Source organism: Aspergillus brasiliensis, assembly GCF_001889945.1.
Source record: "Aspergillus brasiliensis CBS 101740 unplaced genomic scaffold ASPBRscaffold_1, whole genome shotgun sequence".
Classification (NCBI taxonomy): Eukaryota; Fungi; Ascomycota; class Eurotiomycetes; order Eurotiales; family Aspergillaceae; genus Aspergillus; species Aspergillus brasiliensis.
In genome coordinates this window covers 3,096,473-3,118,163 of record NW_027137442.1, presented here as the reverse complement: position 1 = coordinate 3,118,163, position 21,691 = coordinate 3,096,473, and the positions used below count along the sequence as shown (strand labels likewise).

Sequence of the window (21,691 nt, the reverse complement as noted above, 5' to 3'; positions counted from 1 at the left end):
AGATTATACGGATGAATGGACGATGACCGAATAGCAGTAACTACTAGATGGTCACATTGCTCGTCGGTAGTCAGTTTAGGCACTTCCAATGGGTTATTCTTTGAATCACGTGGGAACTGAACCAGCTGGGCATCCGGCCATGTGCGACCTACCCCTCATCCATCTTTGTGTGGATTTTCAGCACCAGCACCAGCTCTCCCCAGCTCCCGGTTGAGCTTCCATGCAACCCAAGCACAAGAGCTCCCAAGCTGGAGCTTTCCAGTGGGAAGGGACTAAGACCAAAGCAGCTAGGCCACTAGTGGCGAGACCCAATGAGTTTAGCGCGACGCCACTCCAGTTCCTTATTCCCGTCCGAGTGGGGCTCTCGAAACGGGTGTACCTTAGCCAGGCGATGGGCGAGAGGAAATTTTCATTCTTCTCGAAACAAGTGGCCACCGCTGATTCCATGGGAGGCTGGGGCAAATCGCTGGCTAACTGTGTCTGGACTCTGGAAATGCCCCGATGCTGATGGCTATGTGGAATTCCGCTTTCCGGGAGTGAAGTGCGAAAAAAAAAAAAGGGGTAACAGCTACACCTGAGAACTAAGGAAAAAAGACACTTACGACCTGGTGATTTCCAAGGGACCACCAGTCCAACGGCCGAGAATGGTGCCTCGGAATCACACTATCGCAGGCCACCGGTGTGGAGGGGTTGATGCCCAAGTTGTCCTTAAGCGAAACTGGTTGCCGTGAATTCCCGCGCTTAGTTTGACTGCGCGCACAAGGGAGGAGGGGAAAGCTCCGTCCTTGTTTAAATCCTGACCCGTTGGCCGTGCTGTCTTTGACCCTCAATGGATACTTAGTCCTGTGGTCAAAGACTCAAAGTAGTGGTACTTTGTCGGGGCAAAGAAAGTCTATGCACCTGCACACGCGGCTAAGAGGTTCTAGCTCAGCGACATGAGGGGACGGCCCTGCTGTAGTCTGCTTAGCTTCGGTTCGACACCTACGGACTTCAGCCGATATGGTTGATTGCTCCCCCCCCAGCCGCTAGTCGTGCAGAGGAATGTTCACGACAATCCACGGCTCTAATTCGAAATGCAAGGAATAATGCCTGTTCTCTGACCTGGTCTAAAATCCACATGGTTGCCATTGGTCTTTCTTTACCAAAAGCCTCACCGACAGAGAGTTGGCCTGGAAAGAAAAGTTTCGCATTCCGTGCGGAGAAAATTCTATTCTTGGAAAAATGAACCTCCAATTGCCCGCCAGTCAGAGCGTGCGGTTGATCCTTGGGTTTTACCAAACTACACAGTACGAGTCAAGGCTTACTGCGATGTGCTGCCATACTGGGTAGTTAGCGTGTGTCGCTGACTATGGCCGAGCGGGACTTGGTACTAACCCTACTACTACTACCTACTAAGTACTGTAGGACAGGTACAGCTTACAATAACATTGACAGTGCTATTGTCTCTCTGATCCCTTGCATTCAACCAGCCAATACCACAGCCACGATGTTCATGCAGGACGATAGGTACATCGTACTCCTCGCAGGGGACCATGCATCGTGCCAACAGGAGGAGGTTCCCAAGCCGCGGTCTCTGGGGGAGCCGCCTGCATTGGTGGCGCCAAAAATTGCACATCGAAGCAGCCCTCAGTTTCTGCCGGCAGCTGGTCACTTTCCTTTCCGGGCATATTGCAGTGCGCAAAGCATCATGATTGGATGGTTTGCCAGCAGGGGATCATGCACGGTACCCAATTAGAGGCCAGTTGATGGGCAACTGGATCATCCAATCACATCTGAACTGTCTTGTGCTTACTCACCCCCCACTTCGGCACGTTTTCCTTTCAATTCCCGTTACATTTCTTACCGTACAGTAACCAAGCATTGCCCCCACGGATGTTTGCCTGGTCCGGTTCGCTTTGCTAGCCACAGTCCAGCCTCCCATACTTCATTCATCCTTCGTGGGATTCCCCTTTTTCAAATTTTCAGCACTAGCTTTGGGGATGGATGTTTATCCGTGGTAGCTGAGTTGCCACGATCGAGATCCAGCTTGGGAAATATCCGGGGTATCGACGAAGTAGAAACTGATGTGTCTGGTCATTCAATTCATGAAGGTAACGGCTATCGGTAAACCGTGATATGTGCTATCCCGCAGGTGTTATCTTCATCGTGGATATTATCAATCGCAGTTGCACTGCATCACGGCCAACTGCAGAGTAGACATTGACAAGTTGCAAAACTGCAGACTACACTTCTCGAACCACTGGCGCATCTAGCCGATTTGGCTTATACTCTCCATATCCGACCATGCCAGACCTAGACAAAGACAGATATCACATCGCTACAAAAGCGCGTATATCAGACATCCTCGCTTCATTCATGTATCCGACACAGACAGAGAAGAAGGAAAGTGTGCTAGTCCTGCCGCAAGAAAGCTTGTATAGTGGTAGCCGTTGAACTGCGGAGCACACCGACCATCGGATATGCCATGTCACACAACCACCGACTGTAGTCCGTGAATGAGGTGCAGCAACCTCACCACAATGGCAGCATAATTGTTCATATAAGCTGCCAACTAGCTCCGATCACCTACGAGCTTCTTTTTTCGCCGCTGCCGATAACGACATTCAACAGCACTGCCTTACAGCATCATGGAACAGGCCATCGGCTACGGCGCCTAGCAGTGCCGTATATCCGTGTCCGATGCCCCACGGGGATCAACGAGACAACATCCGATGGAGTCTGAGGTCACTGTCCCCTGGGTACCGACGTGCCTCACCAACATCCGACTCTCCACGCCACGCATCACAGCAATGACATCGTTCGAGACAAGCTATCTGTAGCCTTAGTAGATAAAAGACAGAGAGCGCCTAGCTGTTAGCTGCTAACTAACTCTCCAACTCTTCAAATTCCCACCTCAATCCACCATCTAATTCTTTATCCAACCCATCTCCACCCCCGCAACAATGACCCCCTCAAAGAAAGACTTCCACGTCGCCATCATCGGCGGCGGCATAGCAGGCATCACCCTCGCCATCGCACTCCACCACCGCAACATCTCCGTAACCATCTACGAGCAAGCGCACGAATTCGGCGAAGTAGGCGCCGGCGTCTCCTTCAGCCCCAACGCCGTCCAAGCCATGAAATACTGCCACGAGGGCATCTACAACGCCTTCGAGAAAGTCTGCACGCGGAACCTCTGGCCCACCAAGCAAAAAGTATGGTTCGACTACCTGGACGGATACAACAACCAGGCCATCCCGAAAGACGGCCACCGCCAAAACATTGAATTCACCATCTCCAACAGTCTCGGCCAGAACGGCGTTCACCGCGCGCATTTCCTCGATGAAATGATCAAGCTGGTGCCCAAGGAGATCTCCCGCTTCAACAAGCGACTGGAGGATATCCACGAGCGCGTTAGCGATGGCAAGCTGGTGTTGAAGTTCGCCGATGGAGCCGAGGATGTTGCGGACTTGGTCATCGGGTGTGATGGGATCAAGTCCCAGGTGCGCCAGATTATCGTCGGTGCGGATCATCCTTCGGCGAAGCCGTCGTATACTCATAAGTATGCGTATCGCGGTCTGGTGCCCATGGATAAGGCGGTGGAGGCGATTGGGGAGGAATTGGCTTCGAATTCTTGCATGCATGTATGCAGATCACCAGACCTTCACTTATCTGGGACAGTTTATACTGATGATAATGATAGATGGGCCCCGGCGGCCACATGCTCACCTTCCCCGTGAACGGCGGCAAAACACTCAACATCGTCGCCTTCCACACAACCACCGACGAATGGGCCGATTACCCCAGACTCACCCGCCAGGGCACCCGCGACGAAGTCCTCCGCGACTTTGCCGGCTACGGGCCTAATGTGATTAACTTGCTTAAGTTGACTGATCCTCAGCTCAGCGTGGTATGCATCATCCCCTTACTCTACTGTCTACCACTTGCCTGCCAGTAAACCTCTAACTAGTAATACAGTGGGCCATCTTCGACCTCGGCGACCACCCCGTCCCCACATTCTACAAAGGCCGCGTCGCCATCTCCGGCGACGCCGCACACGCTACCTCGCCGCACCACGGCGCCGGCGCAGGCTTCTGTATCGAGGATACGGCCGTGCTAGCGACACTGCTGGAAGATGAGCGCGTACAGACGCACAAGGATCTTCTGGCAGTGTTGGCGGCGTTTGATGAGAGTCGTCGCGAGCGGTCGCAGTGGTTGGTGCAGAGTAGTCGGTTTATCGGGGATTGCTATGAGTGGCGGGCTGACGGGGTGGGGAGTGATTTCAAGAAGATTGAGGAGGCGATTAATTACCGGAATGGGGTTATTGCGAATGTGGATATTGGGAAGATGTGTGAGGAGGCGAGGGGGTTGTTGGAGAAGAGAATTGAGAAGGCTTCGTTGTAGGAGTGTAGGGGTTGTATCATAGTAGATCATTGCTTGGGTTTGGTTTCTAGCGAGATACACTGTTTCTTGGTTTGTTTGATAGATGAATGCATTTGAGCGCTTGGATTGAATACCGTTGTGTACTCAGTGGTGATTGACTATAATGCTTGTAATATTTTCAATAGTGGTCATGTGTGATTATGATAATAGGTACAATAGGTATGTAGTAGCACTAAGCCTGCATTTGTTTAACTGCATGGATATCTTCATGCAGCCTTCTCCAACACTGTCAAAACCGGCAATTATATAAGCCATTGTCGTCTCACACATATATTTAACATCAGGCTTCCTTATACAAACGCAACAAGCCATACTCCATCCATACAACCGAAAATCCCAACATAAAGTATTCATAAAGCACATTGCACCCGAATAATGACATCATCCTCCATTTCATATCACACAATCGATAGGGTATCAAAGAATTCATATAGAAAGGTTCGATCTGTTGTGGCATCTACAGACACATGAATGTTAGCATATGAACGACTCATATAGTGTCCAGTGGATATAGACACATACCTGCATTATACACCATCCATACCACTTTCATAAAGCAATCAGATCATGTTTCTTTGCAGAGAACAGCATCCTCTGACAATGAGTCCGGTGTTGCCTGCTCATTCTGAATCCCCTCCGACCTGAACGACACCAACCACTCCCAAACGTACGACAGGGGATTCATCAGGCTCTCAATGGGACTGTAGGGCGATAACGCAGGGTCATAGAAATGCGTTGCCATGATGATAGTATTTCTTCATTAAACAACAAATCTCAAGTTTTTAGCAATGATTAAATCAATCGTTCAGAGAAACCTCACAAATATAATCAGAAAGGAAAGAATCAAAGAAGAATGCAAGCACTGGACCAAACCAAGTGCTGAAGCAACAAACAGTGCAAATGATGAGCATGATGCCGTGTCTCCACCGCTCATTGGCTCCCCGCATTTCCCATCCAGCTAAACATGTTTGTTCTCCAATCAGGAGATGATTGCAAACAGTGCAATTGTATCTTACTAATGTTTGGTATGTTTGGAATGTTTGGTTTGTTGTTTCGGGTTCGGGGTTACGGCCGAAAGCCCCGAACTTAGGAACTTGGGCGGGGGGCCAAGGGGGGCCTGAATTTGGGACTTCGGATGTGATGGTGACCGCCTTGAGTCGACTTCCGATGTGGTCCCCCCTTCCCCCGGTTTTTGGTGAGTGTTGGTTCCGATGGCTGGGCGGGGAGGATGGAATCAGGGTTGGTAGTCAGTTAGATGTAATTTTGAGGTTTCGACGAGTGTGTGATTGAGTGAGTGAGTGAGTGCGTATTGCTCATTGATTGATTGATTTAGATGTGTTTAATGTCTAAATGATCATTATGGTGGAAGTGATGCTGTGCAGTCATCGGATAATAGTCCGGAGGGCGGTATCCATATAGGAAACTGCTACGCCGGTTGTTGATTGCAGTTTATGGTGAGAGCCATAACCTGTCTTCTGAATATTTTAAGAGGCATGCTTTTTTCCATGTTCTACTTAACACCGCAGCTTTACATAGCTTTCAGTCTGAAACCACTCTGAGCTCACTGGCAGTGTTCGCGATGAGCATAAGAATGTGGGGACGGCCGGAGCAGTGGGTCTGTGGCTATCATCTACCCCAGATCTTGGCTCAGTTGGTTGACTTAACAGACAACTACCAGCTTACAACGTGTGTTTGATATGGGTGTGCACTCAGACTGATTGAGCAGAAAGAAAAGTAAACCCACAGAATCCTGACGGATATAGGCCCTCACGGTGAAACTTTACAGGAGCGGTGCATCACACGAGGTCGATATATCGTTACTTGCAATGCTGTTACAGTCCCTTACAAGTGACAATTCAGAAGGAGGTGGGGTGAAGGGAAGTTGAAAAGAAACGAAAGAGACCTTAAATTGGTGAGCAGCGTTTCTAAGGGATACGCAGCCCCGGACATGAGGCTACTGAAGGTGCTCGTTTGTCAAGCGGCAGTGAATAGTGAACTACGGCTGCTATAAGACTGTATGGCCGCACTAATATTGACTCTACGTTCATCTCACATCTAAGAGACAACCAGTTTACTCTTCCCTGAGGGGGCTGACGGTCGCAGAAGATCCTGATCTCATTCAAGTCAGAACGCAACCATTACTATTCACCGCCCATTTTCTTTCCTTTATAAACAACTTTGGATCCTACCAACCTTCATCTACTTTTTATCAGGTCTATCCATCTGCTTACCGAAGCCATGATGACCATTGGCACCGAACATGACCCAGGCACTAACACTTTACATCATCAGAGTGGACGGTTTCAAAAACCGTTCGATATGATGAAATTCCCTCCGCTTTACAGTACCGGATCTCATATTCCCGAGTGGGCTAGGGTATTTCCTCCTCAGTCGTAAGGGCGGATTTCAGTTCCATTACGTCCAGTGAATGTGGCACACTTACAAACGCTGAAACCTTGTTTGTTTTTCCTACTTCCCACTGAAATTCTCCTTCGTCATCTCAGACACTCGCCTCATCAACTTGATACAAGCTTCATCAACTTAGAGCTGAACTTCCCCATCGTCTCCTCTTACACACTTGCCGCCTGATAGATGGTACCTCGACCCGAGAACAGACGGCCCATCGTACCTGTCAATCTCGCTAGTTTCACTGAAGTTTATCTCCCCATCTGTTGACTGTGAGTTATCTCTCATCATGTGCGAAGTGCATAGCCAGCCATCCATGTCGATTCTAACACATGTTTGCTGCTAGCGACGCTCGTAGCTACACCACCCGCCATGGAACCATTCAGTCAACTTGAGGAAGAGATATTCGCGATCACACAACAGCTCTGGGAAGTGGAGGAGTATCTCAAATCCCAAAAAGGGAAGTGTCGGGCAGATGAGCGCCCTGATGACAACCAGACCTTCCTAAGAGAATCCCAAGAAGAGTTGAGAGCACATCTAAGGCTACTAGAAGACAAGAAGCTCTCCACAAGTATCGCACTGGCGGTCGATTCAGACCGCCTCGTGCTTGCTGCGCTTGCGCGAGAGGAAGCACAAGCCAGCGATGATAGACGTCTAGCCATCAGATTGAGCGAGAAAAATGACGACGCGGACCTGTCGGCAACGGACAGTGATGTGGAGCAGCCTCAAGCTGCCTGTGAACCACAGGCCAGTGATGATGACTGCGTCGCTGGTCCCTCTATGACTTTTAGAGAGAGACAGGCCCAGGAGTTGGAGAAGATGGCAGCCACCGAAACACGATGTTCTGTGTGCTACGAAAGTTACTTCGCTCATAAGGTGACGCAATTGAAATGCAAGCATACCTACTGCGACAATTGCCTTAAGGATCTTTTTCTAAGAGCCACGAAAGACTCGACTCTATTCCCGCCTCGCTGCTGCCGTGAACCGATTCATCTAGAGTCTGCTCAGTTACTCATGTCGGAGACCGAAATTTCCGAATTCAAGTGCGCGGAGATCGAGTTCTCCACCACAGACCGTACATATTGCAGCAATGTCAGCTGCAGTAGATTTATACTTCCAAGTAATATCGCAGCCGGCCAAGCACATTGTCTTAATTGCAATTCTTACACTTGCACTATGTGCAAAAAAGCGTTCCATACCGACGACTGCACTGAAGATATCGATCTTCAAGCCACCCTTGCTCTGGCCAGTACTCACGGATGGCAGCGTTGTTACCATTGCAGAGCTGTAGTGGACCTGGGTGTTGGTTGCTACCATATTACGTATGCAAAATACTTACTCCCTTATCACCTCCTACTTACTTACCTTTGGAAACGCAGATGCAAATGTCGAGCAGAGTTCTGCTACCTCTGTGGCTTACGCTGGAAGACGTGCAGATGTGAACTGTGGGCCGAAGGTAGACTAGTCGTGAGAGCGCAGGAAGTGGTGGACCGACAGGCTGAAGAACCATTGGCACCCCAGCAGCGTCAGCAGCTAGTTGCGCAGATGCAAGTTTACCTGCGAGAGAGCCACGAGTGCGAGCATACAGGAAGGTTTCGCCGTGTTGAGGGTCCAAGGAGGCGGGGTTTTATATGCGAGATCTGCGGAGAACAGCATCGAAAATATATCCTTGAGTGCCGCCATTGCCATATCAGAGTATGTGAAACGTGCCGACGGCATCGCCTTTGATGCGATACTTAGGAAGGGCATTATCAAAAGCTATGAACTATGTGGAAGAGGATGTCGATGGAAGAGTGTGGTGCTTGATAACCATATGACTGCCCATGTTCACAGAAAGTGCTGTTTCGTCTTTATGTCCAGATGCGGATTTAAATGTGTCATAAGCTGTGCACATTTCTGCTTTGTCGGATTTCTTCATCTTTCTGTCATATTTCATGTTTTATTCCATGGGACAGAGCTGCTATCTCGCGGAAGAGGGAGGTTTCGTGAAAGATCACCCCAAGACCTTTCTATAGTCACCCCTAAAGCATAGAGGACAATGCATACAAAGGTCTCTTCTAAACATCCCCATAAGGATAGAGAGCTTCTATACTACCGTACAGCAATGCTGGCAGTCTCTCAATTCAGATACAACAGTAATTCGGCATGAGTCTACTTTTCGAATCGAATTTTCAGTATAACATCGTTTTTTTGAGCAACATTCAAGAAGAATTTTAATGCAATGAGCTGTATGACTGTATGGTATGATGTTCTATCTGCTACGCCGTGGGTTATCTCAATAAATCTTGTAGTAGCAGTGGTAGTGTGACGCTATAGAAACCCTGGTATGTTGCTCGCTACATATCGAATCTCACGAGAATGGCCATATAGTTTTCAATCCAATCTTCGTTGCAAGCTGAACCTGACTAACACGCGTATTCAGTCGTCGATTCCCAAGCTCGGGATTCGCGCCATGGTCAAGAAGCAGACGCATGGCTTCTTGCTTGTTTTTCTCGGCGGCTAAGTATAAAGGCGTACGGCCGTCTTCATCCTTCCAATTCACGTCGACGCCGGCATCAAGCAAGCGCTTGATAAACTGTATACTGATGATTCTAGATGCAACGGCATAGTGCAGAGCAGAAAAGCCATGGTTGTCAAGTGCGTGAGGATCGGATTCTCTGTCCAATAATTCTGTCGCTACCGCCTCTTGCTCCAGGTAAAGAGCGTACAGAAGTGGCGTGCGCCCCTGTCGCCCCTTGATATTTGTCGATGCATCGGCGTCGAGTAAAGGCTGAATTGCAGGAACGGTCCCCAGACGGGCAATTGCGAGATGCAGGACTGTGTCACCATTGGAATTTTGGGCGTTGATGTCTTCCCGGACAGCGCGAATGGCTAGTAGTAGCTCTGACTTCTTCGTAAAATCTTCCAGGTCGCCTTTGGAGGTCGACAGGTGTAGGGAGGTCTCACGACCGGGTTCTGTGCGGATGTGGGCATCGGCGCCGTATTCTAGAAGTAGTTTGACCCACTCCGCTGGGGCAGATTCTGAGACGATGTGCAAAGCCGTGTAGCCGTTGTGTAGCCTGCTGGGGCTTGCGTGAGTTGTCAAAAGTGCCTGGAGTTTGACTGTACTGGCTCGGTCGAAGGTTCGAGCTGATTTGACGAAATTCCAGAGCTCCGTGGAGAAGTAGTCCTAAACATGGGTTACTCAGGTGTTGATTGTTGCGTGAGGGGCATGAAGTGGGTTGAAGTACCATATCATTGTCTGATAATGGACCCAGCTCAAATGGAACATCGGGAAAGCCAATCCATTGCGCATCATTGATTGACGGTTGTGTTGAGTCCCCAAAGGCGCGGGAGAAGCCAGATAGATCGGCATCTCCTGGGCTAGGAGGCTCTGAGTATATTGACTCTTCGTCTCTATCTGGGATAGTCCAGTCACTTGTCAAGTCCACTGACGCTGATGGACGAGCTTCAGGGAGCGGATCCAATAGTCTTTCAATAAACTGACGCCCCTGACGGCTGACGTGGTATTCTTTCAGATGACCGTCAGGGAATGCTGTGCGGCCCTTGGCATAGTCGCGAAGTAGCTCGTACTTGCTGAACGGGGTCTGCTTGGTCAGAATGTAATAGAGCAGGCACCCAAGTGACCAGATGTCGACCGCGCTGGTAAACGTCGAGTCTTCTTTCGTATCATCCACGAGATGCAAGACCTCGGGCGCCATAAAACCCATCGTTCCACAAGCTGTTCGATGCTCTGTTTGCCCTTCTAGTGCAAGCTTGCTCACTCCAAAATCTGTGATCTTGACCTTTATGGGAGTCTTCTGGAAGACTAACACGTTCTGCCATGGGGTCAGTTGAAACTATCGACTTGAACTCTAAGAAGCCTTTTATAGGGGACGCACCTCTGGTTTGATGTCACGGTGCACAATGCCGAGACTGTGCAGCACCTCTAGGCCGTCCAATAGTTGCGTGCATATATTGCGAGCCTCAGCTTCGGGAACGGGACGTGTGTAGTATTCTTTGAGGTCGCCGTAGGGGCAATATTCCATCGCGAGACAGACATGATTCTTGTAGGGGAACCACCCGATGAATTGGACGAAGAGCGGCTTTCTTGACGAGACTTGGGTCAGCTATCGAAAGGGCAGAGACAACGAGAAAGAAGAAATACTCCGTAGCTCGGGAAACTCTTCCCATGAGGTCTATCTCCGTCCTATAATTAATGCTCTTGTCGGTTGTGGTGACCTGCTTGACCACCCGCAACTGACCCGATTGTGACTCCTCAAGGTATACATCTTTAGTCAGATCGTCCTTTCTATTCCATATTACCACTGCTCTTCCGTTGTCCTTCCCTGCATGATCGGAGCTATGTTGCAGAATCTCTCTGTTACAGCTCTCGGAAATGGCCGTCACGTTTAGTCTGAAGCTTTCTGCTATTTCATCCATGGTTTGAGGAGGTGGAGAATGGACGAGGCTGAACGAGGCAAGGCTGAGGCTGAAGGTGGCCAGTCACCTGATTCTTCTGCTTTGTTTTTGTACAGCGCCTAGTTACCCCTCACGAAGACTGGCAACATCATCGCCTCCCATGGATGCTGCATCTTTCGCTCTCTCCATCTTTGGAACCTTGGATATATGTCTCCGGTGACACACAGACCCCCTCCCCCGATATCTACTGCGCATATACTAATGATTTGTCTCGAATAGATACGGTAAGCGCCTCGTGGAACTATGCCGCGCAATACGCAACCTCCAAAACGACATCGCTCAGATTGCTCTGGTAATTGAAGGCGTATGGCTGAAGACGGAGGTTCAGCTGGACATATTGAGGCGTTTATTGAGAGCCGGATCGTTAGACCATACACTGGCTAGTCACTATGGGGAGGCTCTCCAGCGACTGGACATGAAGATCTCAGGCGCCGTGGCAGGCTTAGAGGCTGTCCAGAAACGCTCAATTTCCAGTTCGAAATTTCCTCAAGCGGCTTGGACAGTATACCTGAAACGACATCTTGAGGAAGTGGTTAGCGATCTCGAGGAATGGCAGCGCCGGTTCGATCCGTCATGGTATCTTATCACGTTCATTGCAAATCCGCTTGTGGACGAGCAATTAGAGTCAAAGAAGAACCAGGACCCGTCTGCAGCCAAGCTGTTGGAATTTAGAGAAGCTGTGCAGCAGATTTCGTCGGCGAAACCCCCAACCAACGGCCCAGTCTTTAAAGACCCAGTTCTCCTTGAACCAGGGCAGCATATCTCGGGCACCAGCAGCTACATTTCTCGATATGTCAGTAGTAGACGGGAGGTCCTTCTCGATAGCACGAGCTACACTCGCAAATCAGCTTTGACAAGCCGAGTCCATGTTAGAGACTTAGCGCGACTTCTCTGCCTTGTCGACCCCTCAACATTTAGTCTTTTGAAATGCGACGGCGTGATCGAGGTTATAACTGACCAAGATACCCAATTTCAATTTATCTTCGAGATTCCTCACGGACTGAAATCCCCGAGAACCCTTCGCAGTCTTCTTGCGGAATACCCACGCGTTTCTCTGAGCAAGCGCGTTCAACTTGCGAAACAACTTGCTCGATCAGTCATGTTCGTGCACACCACTGGCTTTGTGCATAAGGGCATCCGACCGGAAACCATAATGATCTTCCGCGAAGGCAACGAAGACATCGGCCCTTCTTTCCTTGTCGGTTTCGAGCGTGTTCGACGCGCAGAAGCCCAGACCGATAAACTCGGTGACCTGGAATGGGAAAGGAACCTCTACCGACATCCCGTGCGGCAGGGACTCTGGTCCGAAGAAGCCTTCACCATGCAACATGATATCTACAGCCTGGGAGTTTGTCTGCTAGAGATGGCGTTATGGGAATCGTTTGTCCGTAATAACAGTATCGGATTCGCAACTCCCTGGTCGGACCTGGCCATCCAAGATGCAATCGCAGACAAGGACGCTCGACGTGGCGGGTTTGCCATGAAAAGAAAACTCGTCGCAATGGCCAACGATCGACTTCCTGCCCTGGTTGGGGATCAGTACACGAATATTGTTCTCGCGTGTCTGTGTTGTCTAGACGGGGTAGACGATAATATCTTTCGCGATGTCAAAGACGATGATGATATTGTCATCGGCGTCCGCTTTATTGAGAATGTAAGGTCCATCCTCCCGTATCAACCGACATGTACTAATTGCTATAGGTTTTGGTGAAATTAGAGGAGTTGCATGCATAGTTACTTTGACATTTATTTAGACAAAGGTTCTGGAAGTAGACATGTAACCGGTTACTTGGATTTCACAACAGAAGATAAATCGAAGTGTTGCTCAAATGACGAATTATACCTCGGTTACTATTGCCCATACTCCACGACTTAAGAGATGTCAGAAGCCTTGATGTTCTGACAGTCTATCTACCAAGCTTGTCGAAACCCCTAAGAAATTAGTGGGCCGTCCATTCTGCCCAATGCTTTCGGTTCGGTAAAAAGCATGTGTGGATAGTAGCGGTGTATTCCATAAACATTACTATCTCACTCAATGATATGATCTAAGAATAATTCAATCCATGACCCACAATGGTATCTAAAAAGACGATCCTGCACGCGATGAAGCAAGTAATTATCAAACATGCGTATACTATCTATAAATAAGGAAACTATCTAATATATAAACCCAGAACTCCCAAGCTGTTGAATGATGCAGATGACACGGTATCTCATAAACTCCCCTGTGGTACTTGCAGCACCCTTCATCACTCCAAAGCAATCGCGCCGGTACCATACCGTGACTCTTCGAACGGCTCAAGAACCATCTTTCGTCGCCAAAGAACATACCTTTTGAACCAGTATGGCCAGACGACCTTCACCTGATATAATACGATATCCCGAGTTCGCGCCTCGAACACCTTCTCCATATCCTCCAGCGGTATATTTGCAGTTTCCCGCATCAAGAAAGACACTATTAAAATGGCCACCGGAACGGTGTATAGTTGCACTGCTTGCCATGAATAAATGAAACTGTCCATATGTGTGAAATGGCTTTTGGTATCCCTGATTTGTACGAAAACGCGCACAATACTGTTGACCGAGATCGTGATTGCGTATAGCTTGTCTAGTGTAGACCAGTGTCTGTTAGTTATCCGTGTTCAAATGGTGACTGACCCGTTTAATCCTTCAACAAGTGCAGTGCAGTCAGTATCGGGTGGAGATTCGTACCTCGACAACGGTACGGAAGCACCTCGACAGCGTAGACCGTGGCCACCGCGGAAAAGGCGGCTGACAATGAGTAATAAAGGCAATAAGACACAATCAAGATGGCGAAGGAGCTTAAATCAAGCGATAGTACTATAAGTAATAATTGTATGATGAATGCTAGGACGAATAGAAAACGGCGTTGTCCAAATCGTTTATGGTCAATCAAGCGGAAAATACCGGAAAATGCAGTGATCGCAAAGGAGCTGGAGGAAGACATAATCGAGCGCGCAAAGTCCTGAGTATCGTAGCTGTTGAATAAGTGAACCCTTAGTAGCTCAGGGGGGATCATCAGGGCCTGGATGAGCATGATTATGATTGAGGAGATGGTGGCGCGCCTGGTGGACTGGCTTGCAAGAGATGACTCAGAAGAGCTGGCGGCGTAAATGCGATAGAGGTCACGAGCGGCAACGATTTTCGCGGGTCGAGTTTTGTAGAGTGTCTGAAGAGAAGTTGCCATGTGGCCCCGTGGAATGAACTGGTATGGCGATTCTAAGGCCATATGCGGTAATGACAAGATAAATAATGCGGCGATGGGTAGGATTGTGACATGGATCCAGGGCACATATTGACTGAATGGGATAGATGCCAAAATGGACCTTACCAGGAGATCATAGGAGAGTAGTGTTCTATTTGGAAGGTGATGATGTTAGTGGACAGCGCTTTAGCATAACCTTAGAGACATACATAGGCCACACCATCATCAGACGGCCCCGGAATGAAGCCGGGCCGTTTTCCGCGAGATGTAAAGGAAGGTTGAACGATAGTGTTGCTGATGCCACTCCGGCGAGTAAACGGTCGACAACGCGGGAGGTAAACCCCTGTTGCAGCCAGTACCCGAAAAATGCCAGGCGAATAGCCAGACACTCTCTCAGTATGACGAGAACTGATGCGGTACAAAGCGCTTGACGTCGACCGACGCTGTTACTGAGAAGCGCAGCAAGCGGGTATTCAAGCAGTGGGATTGCAACAAACAGGATACTGCCAAGGAGATTTTAGCAACCGCAGGGACGTAGCATCAAGCTGCCTTACCCCCGAATATTACTGTATGAAGGGTTCCAGGAAGTAGGAACATCAAGCGGGCGAAAGGAGACACTCAGCAGAACACTAGCAAGTTAGCCGAATTGTCAAGCAACCACTTAAGGGCCATGTCAGGTAAACGACTGACTAGAGTATACCTGCCAGAGCGCAGAACAATTGCGGGCGCACCCTCATTTTGTCATCTTGCAATGCGGTAATCTCATCGTCGGTGAGTCCATCGACGCGCGCGTAGTCGTGGGGATCGTGGGATAAGAGAGCGCCCTTTCTGATCAAGTCTCGGGAATCGTGCAGGTTAAACCGGGTCACGAACTCGTCGGCTTCGAGGAGGATCTGTGCTTTATCCAGCCGGGTTGCAAGGCTTTGTTTGTCAGTTTTCCAACGACGATCAACAGGGCTGAAGTAGAATACCCTATTGTGGTTGTGTTGCTTTCATCATTGCTGGATGTTAGCATATCATCCTCTATATTAGGAGGCTTGATGTATTCAGTGATGAAAGCTCGGAGCACGTCCATGGAGCGGTGGAAAGGTTCAAGTCAAAAGGGATCAGTTGCGAGTAGAGGTGTTGAAGTCGGGGATTGCGAGTGAAGAGCAGATATATTCTTGTTGCCTGATTGCTCAGCCTCACTTTCCTCCAGCTTACGTATTACTCCCAGCCTCGCCCAGTGAAGCAGGAAGAAGCAATTCTTGTGCCTCTGTAACATCATGTTGGTTCCTGAATCCTATTTTCTAGGATCAATAAGATTGGTTATCAACGCTAATTCCAGTTCCAGATATATGGAAAGAAAGCATTTTTAAATTGCCGAGCAAGTCTCTGCTCACATAGATAGTATTGCGTTCTCGCAAAGGAAGTTTTCCGATAGCAAGAAAGGGCGTGTCTCGTGCGGGGGTTCTCATGCAAGGCTGAACTCAATTTTGGACCCTTCCTACTTTGTAGTCAGAAAGGTCATGGGAGTTATTTCGTCTGTAGAATCTTATAGAAATATGCCTCGTGCAGATTGTCTGCTAGCCCGTTATTGCTATCTTCAGCATTAGTGGCGCATGATGCAGGAGTAAAAGGTAAAACATTATTCATATCCCTCGTGATAGTTAGAAGTAGGCCGAAACCATAACCAACTACAAGTAGTACTCTCCTGAGTAATCAGCTTGTCAGTAACTAACTGTTGAAACAAAAAGTCAAGAGGTATACCAGTAGTCAAGAGAGATATCTCCTTTTAGATCTACTTGGTGAATGTCTCGACAGGATCTAACTAAGTAGGTGAACCGATTTATGACTAGTGAGCTACATGTCAGATCGCTCATGCAACCTGCTCGAAATACTTCAAAAACTCCGCATCCTTCATCAGGCACTCATACTCCGACTCCGGTGCTTGTACAAGAATTTCAAAAACCCTCGTATCACCCTCAGAGAAATTTGGTAGAATGACCGCGCACGCCCCCGGCACTCCTGCCTGCACCCGAAATGCCACGGGCCTTACCGCCGCGCCTAAATCGTACTTTGTCGCGCTCCCCGTATACCAGGTGTTCATGAACAGATCCATGCCCGCAAAGTCAGCGTTGGGAAGAAGAATTTCCGTGTCTGCGAGCGACGCCTGCAGTGCCGTCAGATGTCCAATCTTAGTTATGTCAGTGCTATAGATGGATTGGCGGATTAGGGAAGCTGCTGCGGCAATCCCGCGATCCCCGTCGGATATGAGTGTGCTGGCAGATACTGGCCCGGCGAGGGTACCGATGACGGCGTTGCCGAAGTACTGAGGCGAGCTTCTGTGTTCTGGATCGCGGGATCGGACGTCGATGGGGTGGACGAAGCGCGATGGGGCGTTGACTTGGTCGGGGTGGACCAGTAGGCGGGCCCGGGTGAGTGCTACCCATACAAGGGCCGAAATGCAGTCGTAGGAGGTGATGTACTCCACCTGGTCCAAGTAGGGAGCACATTGAGATTTCAGCAGTTGGATGCTGGGTTCCGTAATGCGGTAGATGCCGGCGCGGATTGGGGGTGGTGGGCTGAATTGAAACTTGCTCTTCTCGATAATGTGGAACAGAGGAAGTTCGGCGAGTCGGTCTTGTCGTGAGATTGTGGAGTTCGGGGCAGGTGCATTGTAGGGATTTCTGTTGAGGTCTGGAGTGTAGGTTGGCATGGCGAGGCCTTCTTGATGTGCCTTGCTGCTTTGGCAGACGAGCGAAAGGAAGGTGTCGAGAGATACCCAGTCCCCAGCCGCGTGGTCCACTCGGATTCCTACAGCCAGACCCCCTTGAATGAGACTGACTTGCATGAGGCAGACTGGGTGTTTGGCCACTGGCTCTTCTGGTAGGAATCGGGTCAAGTCCAGCTTGCTGGGAGAGAATGAGTCTTGAGCCAAGACGTGGAAAGGCTCGCACTCGCTTGTGAACCGACGTATGCCGACTTCCACGGAATCGTGAGGGGAGGCCACAATACAGAGCTTTCCAAATTCGTTAAATTGTAGATGTCCTGCCATGAAGGATAACTGGCGAGTGGCGTGCTTTACTCCCTCCGAAAAGGAAGAAACCACGCTCTCTGGGTCAACCGTTGCCTGGAGGTCATAAAACAGGATGACCTTGACAGTCTTGGAAAAGCCTCCTTTGTCATGATCTGACAATTCGTATGTCTTGGTGACCTCCATGACTTCATTCGTGGGTGGGAAATTAAGTCTATGGCGTGAATTGGAGATTGTTGCAGTGGACGCGGACGAGGCAGTTTTAAGTATAGAAGTTCGTCGCAATCGGGAACCCGAACTGGTTAGATTCCGGGACGCCTAAACGGCCCCGATGGGGAGCCCGACCAGGCAGTTACTTACTTTTACCCCTGCAGGAATCCAAGTTATTCCTATTTTTTATCAATTGGCAAACTATCCACAAAAGTATTAAACCCACCGACCGTCAGTATTACTGTCCAGTCCCTGTACGACAAACATGAAATCAGACGACAACAACAGACCGTCGGGTAGATCCAAACAACGTAGCAGGATCAAAGTCACCCTCAGAGATTCACCAAAGAGATGACCAATCTGCCCACGCGACGAAATCATGTGTCATTATGCTCTTCCTTACATGGCACCGCAATGTGCGCTACCATGGAATCGACTATCCTATGAATTCTGAGGCAAGACCAACTCAATAGGAGGTAAATCATAATAAGGTCCCATGGGCGCTTGACCGGCATACGTCTCCGAGACCGTATACTTCACCGTGGTGTTCTGTTTATACTGATTGACCAACACGCCATTAAGAACGAAACTCAGCTCATGGCAACTGCGCAGAGGAATGCGAGGGGGCGTTTTACCACCATCCTTGGACCGAACCCGAGGGAGGAGCCGCAAGACCATGCTCAGCGACTTATCTACCTCACTCGTAACAATGTTCAGGGGGACATTGAACCGAATGTTAGTGATCATTTCCGCGCCGGTGCCGGTATAGTTCTGCATAAGAACCGGTGCACCGGGTCCGGCTTTGCCAAACGGGAGAGAAATTTGGTTTTCTTCGAGATAATCCTGTCGGTCGGTATATGGCTCGAGATTGATCAGGAAGAGTAGGTCTTGTTGGATCGGGAGCATGTTAATTTTGGTGCTGGTAGAATGTGTAGAGTGTACGCCTTTCTGTACGCCATCCTGTACGCCATCTTGATATGTTGACGAAGATGGAAGGAGTGACCTAAGTTCTCACAGACTATAAACAGCCACTAGTACCTTACAAAGTGGTCAAGAAGGGAATTCCGCAGCCCAAGGGTATTGTTTTGCGCTATGGTTTGCATTTCATGCTGATGCCGAAGGCAACCAACGCATCCAGTACTGTCGCGCTAGACAATGTGTTCAATACAACTGAAGTTCCCCAGGCTTACAACGATGAGCTCGCTGCCGTGAGCGACAATAGCTCCCAAACGGCATCGGATGAGCGTGGAATCGGTCCCCTCTCAGTCAAGAATATCGAGTTTAAATACTCTACTGGAACCAATGGCAAGGAGTCTATCCTGGGTATCCATCTGGATGCGGCTGCAAAGATTGGTCCAGTCGAGTTCGCTTTGCTGGGACTAACCCTGGGCTTGAACTTCAAGAGCAACAAGGGATCATTCACGCTGCACAAACTACCACCGGTCGATGTCTCTTTAGGGGGCCTACAGGCAGGATTTCAGAAACCTCCCATTGAGATTGCTGCGGCAGAGGTTTCATATGCTGGTGCCCTAGTCATCAGCTATCTCCCATGGCGTTTCCAGGCAGCAGGGTTATACGGAGTGGTGAGAAAGGGGTCAAAAACGACTGAAACTATGAAAACCTTCTTCCTCTACTGCCTGCTGCAAGGGCCTCTCATCACCTTCGAGTTTGCCTCTATTGAAGGTGTATGTGGTGGATTCCGATATAATTCGAACCTGAAATTTCCTACGCCTAAGAACGTGATGCAGTTTCCCTTGATCAATGGTAGCAAGGACGCCCCCGCTAGCAAACCCACGGATAACATTCTGAACCGGCTACTCGCCAGCACTTGGTTCTCTCCCAAAGACGGCTCCCTCTGGGTCGCAGCCGGGCTGACAGTGAAGGCGTTCGAGATCCTCAACGTACAGGCTGTCTTGGTCATCCAATGGGAATCCTGAGGTCGAAATCGGTATATTTGGTATAGCAACTGCCAGTATTTCCGGAGGTCAATCAGAACGGGAATTTGCTCATGTAGAGCTGGGGATTACCGCCACTTTAAGCTTCCGAACGGGAGCCTTGAAAATCGAAGGTGAACTCACCCCGGCGTCGTTCATCCTCGACCCCAGTTGTCATCTTCTGGGTGGCTTCGCACTGTATACCTGGTTCGACAACAATAAGGCTGCCAGTGGTGTCGAGGGAGACTGGTTCTTTACAATTGGAGGGTTCCATCCTTTATACGTGAGACCTCCGCAGTATCTGAATCCTTCCCGACTGGGGATCAGCTGGCAGTTTAGCAATGCGATCAGCATCTCCGGACAGGCCTACTTTGCAATTACTCCCAAGGTTTGCATGGGAGACGGACGCATCGATGTGACATTGTCATTGAATCCACTGTTCGCCTACTTCAACGCGTTTGTTGACTTCCTAATCAACTACAAGCCATTCTCCTTCATTGCTGAAGGTGGCCTCACCGTGGGAGTCTGATTCACCCTGGACCTCTGGCTAGTGTCCATCAATATTGCTCTCGAGATTGGAGCGCGGCTGTATATCGAAGGACTACCTATTCAGGGCCGTGTGCACGTGGACTTCTGGGTATTTGGCTTTGATGTAAACTTTGGAGATAAAGAGACACCTGCTCGTAGTCCTCTCACCTTGGACCAATTCGTCGAGGTTGTCTGCCAGAGTCATAACACTGGAATGCCATCTCTCAATCTACTCCCTGTCCCGGTTGATCCCAAGCTGAACCAGGCCCATGTCTTTGCTGTCCGGGAGGGACTTATTCCTACTAACAAGGCCAAATCGACGCCCAGCGGTGTCGAGATGTGGAAAATTCGAGGGTCAACTTTCGAGTTCTCTGTCACATCCAAGTTTGCGTTCAACAAGGCCTACGTTATTACCCCAAGTGAGGAAGGGCCCAAACAGATTCCAGTTGACAACACTAGAGGTGATATCAATGCTAAGCTCATGTGTCCCAAATCGGCGGTGACTTCGGAGCTGTTCATCACAATCACCCCGGACAATGCCGCGCTAATTGATGATGAGAAACCTTCCACTGAACCGCTGTGGGATACAAATACTTGCATTCGTAAAGATGTTCCACTGGCACTATGGGGTAAATGTACAAATATCCTCTCCCCTCCCATTTCCTCTACACGTTTTCCTCTCTAGCAGAATCCTCTCTACACATCCTTTGAGTTGCATAATGGTACTAACACCGATGTAGACGACCCTAACTCCGACCCATCATACAACAAAAACCCCCAAACCCTTCTAAATGGAGCGAACGACAAATCCATCAATTTACCCATGGAGATACATATCGTCAAGCCGAAGAATCTACCATCTGTCGACAACACTGTTCCCTTCAATGTTGAAAAGTTCCAACTCGAAAACATGGATGCAGGTAAACCAATTGGCATGCCAGAATGCCCAACTGGAGCCTTTGAGCCCCTTCCAGACGCGGGTAAAGAGCAGTGGGACAAGGTGAAGACAGCATACACCTCCAAGGCAAACATAGCTGAAGCTGTCGTCGACATTTTCAAGTCGATTGGAATAACGAAGCTGGGATGGACGGAGAAGAAGATCAAGTCTCCTGCGGGGACTCTGACGGGGCAAACACCGAAGAAGATTGTTGATGATTTGCCCAAGTATTATCTGTGGGCGCCGATGTTGAGTGCCCCGTAGTTTGGGCGATTATGTGTCGCTTTCTCTTGTTTGATAGTACTAGTATATCATCCAAACAGTGGCTGAGCCTCTGAGCTGGTATTGATATAGCTTAGCGGTGATCGGTCAGATGAGGCCTGACATTTCAAACAAGTAGTGTAAGAGACGAGAACAATACCACAGTGAAGTTTAGCGCAAGTTTGCTCTAGATAGGCCGTAATTGTGAACTGACCGATATAACAATCTAAAATTGTAGAGCTATGGGGCTAGAGACTATAAGAGGCCGCTCTGTCTGTTTTCCCTGTCCA

General features: G+C 49.3%; 10 protein-coding genes across 10 annotated transcripts; 4 read left to right on the top strand and 6 right to left on the bottom strand.

The window, feature by feature from the left end:
* Window positions 1-118: 118 nt before the first annotated feature.
* Window positions 119-1,119, bottom strand: ASPBRDRAFT_71184 (uncharacterized protein; the record flags this gene model as incomplete). Its single annotated transcript, XM_067629114.1, has 5 exons — window positions 119-248; window positions 280-511; window positions 625-750; window positions 901-1,025; window positions 1,102-1,119. The coding sequence occupies 5 exons, from the start codon at window positions 1,117-1,119 to the stop codon at window positions 156-158; spliced, it is 594 nt and encodes a 197-aa protein (XP_067485138.1). The 3' UTR covers window positions 119-155.
* A 1,823-nt stretch (window positions 1,120-2,942) lies between these two features.
* On the top strand, window positions 2,943-4,383 carry ASPBRDRAFT_191158 (uncharacterized protein; the record flags this gene model as incomplete). Its single annotated transcript, XM_067620328.1, has 3 exons — window positions 2,943-3,623; window positions 3,683-3,889; window positions 3,958-4,383. 3 exons carry the CDS (start codon window positions 2,943-2,945, stop codon window positions 4,381-4,383), a joined length of 1,314 nt encoding a protein of 437 aa, XP_067485137.1.
* A 2,425-nt stretch (window positions 4,384-6,808) lies between these two features.
* Window positions 6,809-8,891, top strand: ASPBRDRAFT_202773 (Rcat domain-containing protein). The gene is made up of 3 exons (XM_067621646.1): window positions 6,809-7,100; window positions 7,175-8,150; window positions 8,208-8,891. The coding sequence occupies exons 2-3, from the start codon at window positions 7,201-7,203 to the stop codon at window positions 8,554-8,556; spliced, it is 1,299 nt and encodes a 432-aa protein (XP_067485136.1). The 5' UTR covers window positions 6,809-7,100; window positions 7,175-7,200; the 3' UTR covers window positions 8,557-8,891.
* A 659-nt stretch (window positions 8,892-9,550) lies between these two features.
* On the bottom strand, window positions 9,551-11,371 carry ASPBRDRAFT_251373 (serine/threonine-protein kinase). Its single transcript, XM_067622140.1, has 3 exons — window positions 10,976-11,371; window positions 10,710-10,917; window positions 9,551-10,646 (listed from the first exon to the last, which is right to left on the bottom strand). The coding sequence occupies exons 1-3, from the start codon at window positions 11,248-11,250 to the stop codon at window positions 9,771-9,773; spliced, it is 1,359 nt and encodes a 452-aa protein (XP_067485135.1). The 5' UTR covers window positions 11,251-11,371; the 3' UTR covers window positions 9,551-9,770.
* An 18-nt stretch (window positions 11,372-11,389) lies between these two features.
* On the top strand, window positions 11,390-13,023 carry ASPBRDRAFT_191155 (uncharacterized protein; the record flags this gene model as incomplete). Its single annotated transcript, XM_067620327.1, has 3 exons — window positions 11,390-11,445; window positions 11,509-12,943; window positions 12,991-13,023. 3 exons carry the CDS (start codon window positions 11,390-11,392, stop codon window positions 13,021-13,023), a joined length of 1,524 nt encoding a protein of 507 aa, XP_067485134.1.
* A 515-nt stretch (window positions 13,024-13,538) lies between these two features.
* ASPBRDRAFT_50710 (uncharacterized protein) lies at window positions 13,539-14,539 on the bottom strand (the record flags this gene model as incomplete). The annotated part of the gene is made up of 4 exons (XM_067626593.1): window positions 13,539-13,598; window positions 13,653-13,824; window positions 13,948-14,111; window positions 14,165-14,539. 4 exons carry the CDS (start codon window positions 14,537-14,539, stop codon window positions 13,539-13,541), a joined length of 771 nt encoding a protein of 256 aa, XP_067485133.1.
* Window positions 14,540-15,204: 665 nt separating this feature from the next.
* ASPBRDRAFT_112571 (uncharacterized protein) lies at window positions 15,205-15,450 on the bottom strand (the record flags this gene model as incomplete). Its single annotated transcript, XM_067616665.1, has 1 exon — window positions 15,205-15,450. A coding segment is annotated over one exon (246 nt), but the record flags the coding sequence as incomplete, so codon positions are not given.
* Window positions 15,451-16,065: 615 nt separating this feature from the next.
* Window positions 16,066-17,761, bottom strand: ASPBRDRAFT_37115 (uncharacterized protein). The gene has a single exon (XM_067623662.1). The coding sequence runs from the start codon at window positions 17,715-17,717 to the stop codon at window positions 16,374-16,376; it is 1,344 nt and encodes a 447-aa protein (XP_067485131.1). The 5' UTR covers window positions 17,718-17,761; the 3' UTR covers window positions 16,066-16,373.
* Window positions 17,762-18,182: 421 nt separating this feature from the next.
* Window positions 18,183-18,691, bottom strand: ASPBRDRAFT_61358 (uncharacterized protein; the record flags this gene model as incomplete). The annotated part of the gene is made up of 1 exon (XM_067628301.1): window positions 18,183-18,691. Exon 1 carries the CDS (start codon window positions 18,645-18,647, stop codon window positions 18,183-18,185), a length of 465 nt encoding a protein of 154 aa, XP_067485130.1. The 5' UTR covers window positions 18,648-18,691.
* Window positions 18,385-19,764, top strand: ASPBRDRAFT_251204 (uncharacterized protein). Its single transcript, XM_067622137.1, has 2 exons — window positions 18,385-18,691; window positions 18,759-19,764. The coding sequence occupies exons 1-2, from the start codon at window positions 18,646-18,648 to the stop codon at window positions 19,676-19,678; spliced, it is 966 nt and encodes a 321-aa protein (XP_067485129.1). The 5' UTR covers window positions 18,385-18,645; the 3' UTR covers window positions 19,679-19,764.
* The last annotated feature ends 1,927 nt before the right edge of the window (window positions 19,765-21,691 follow it).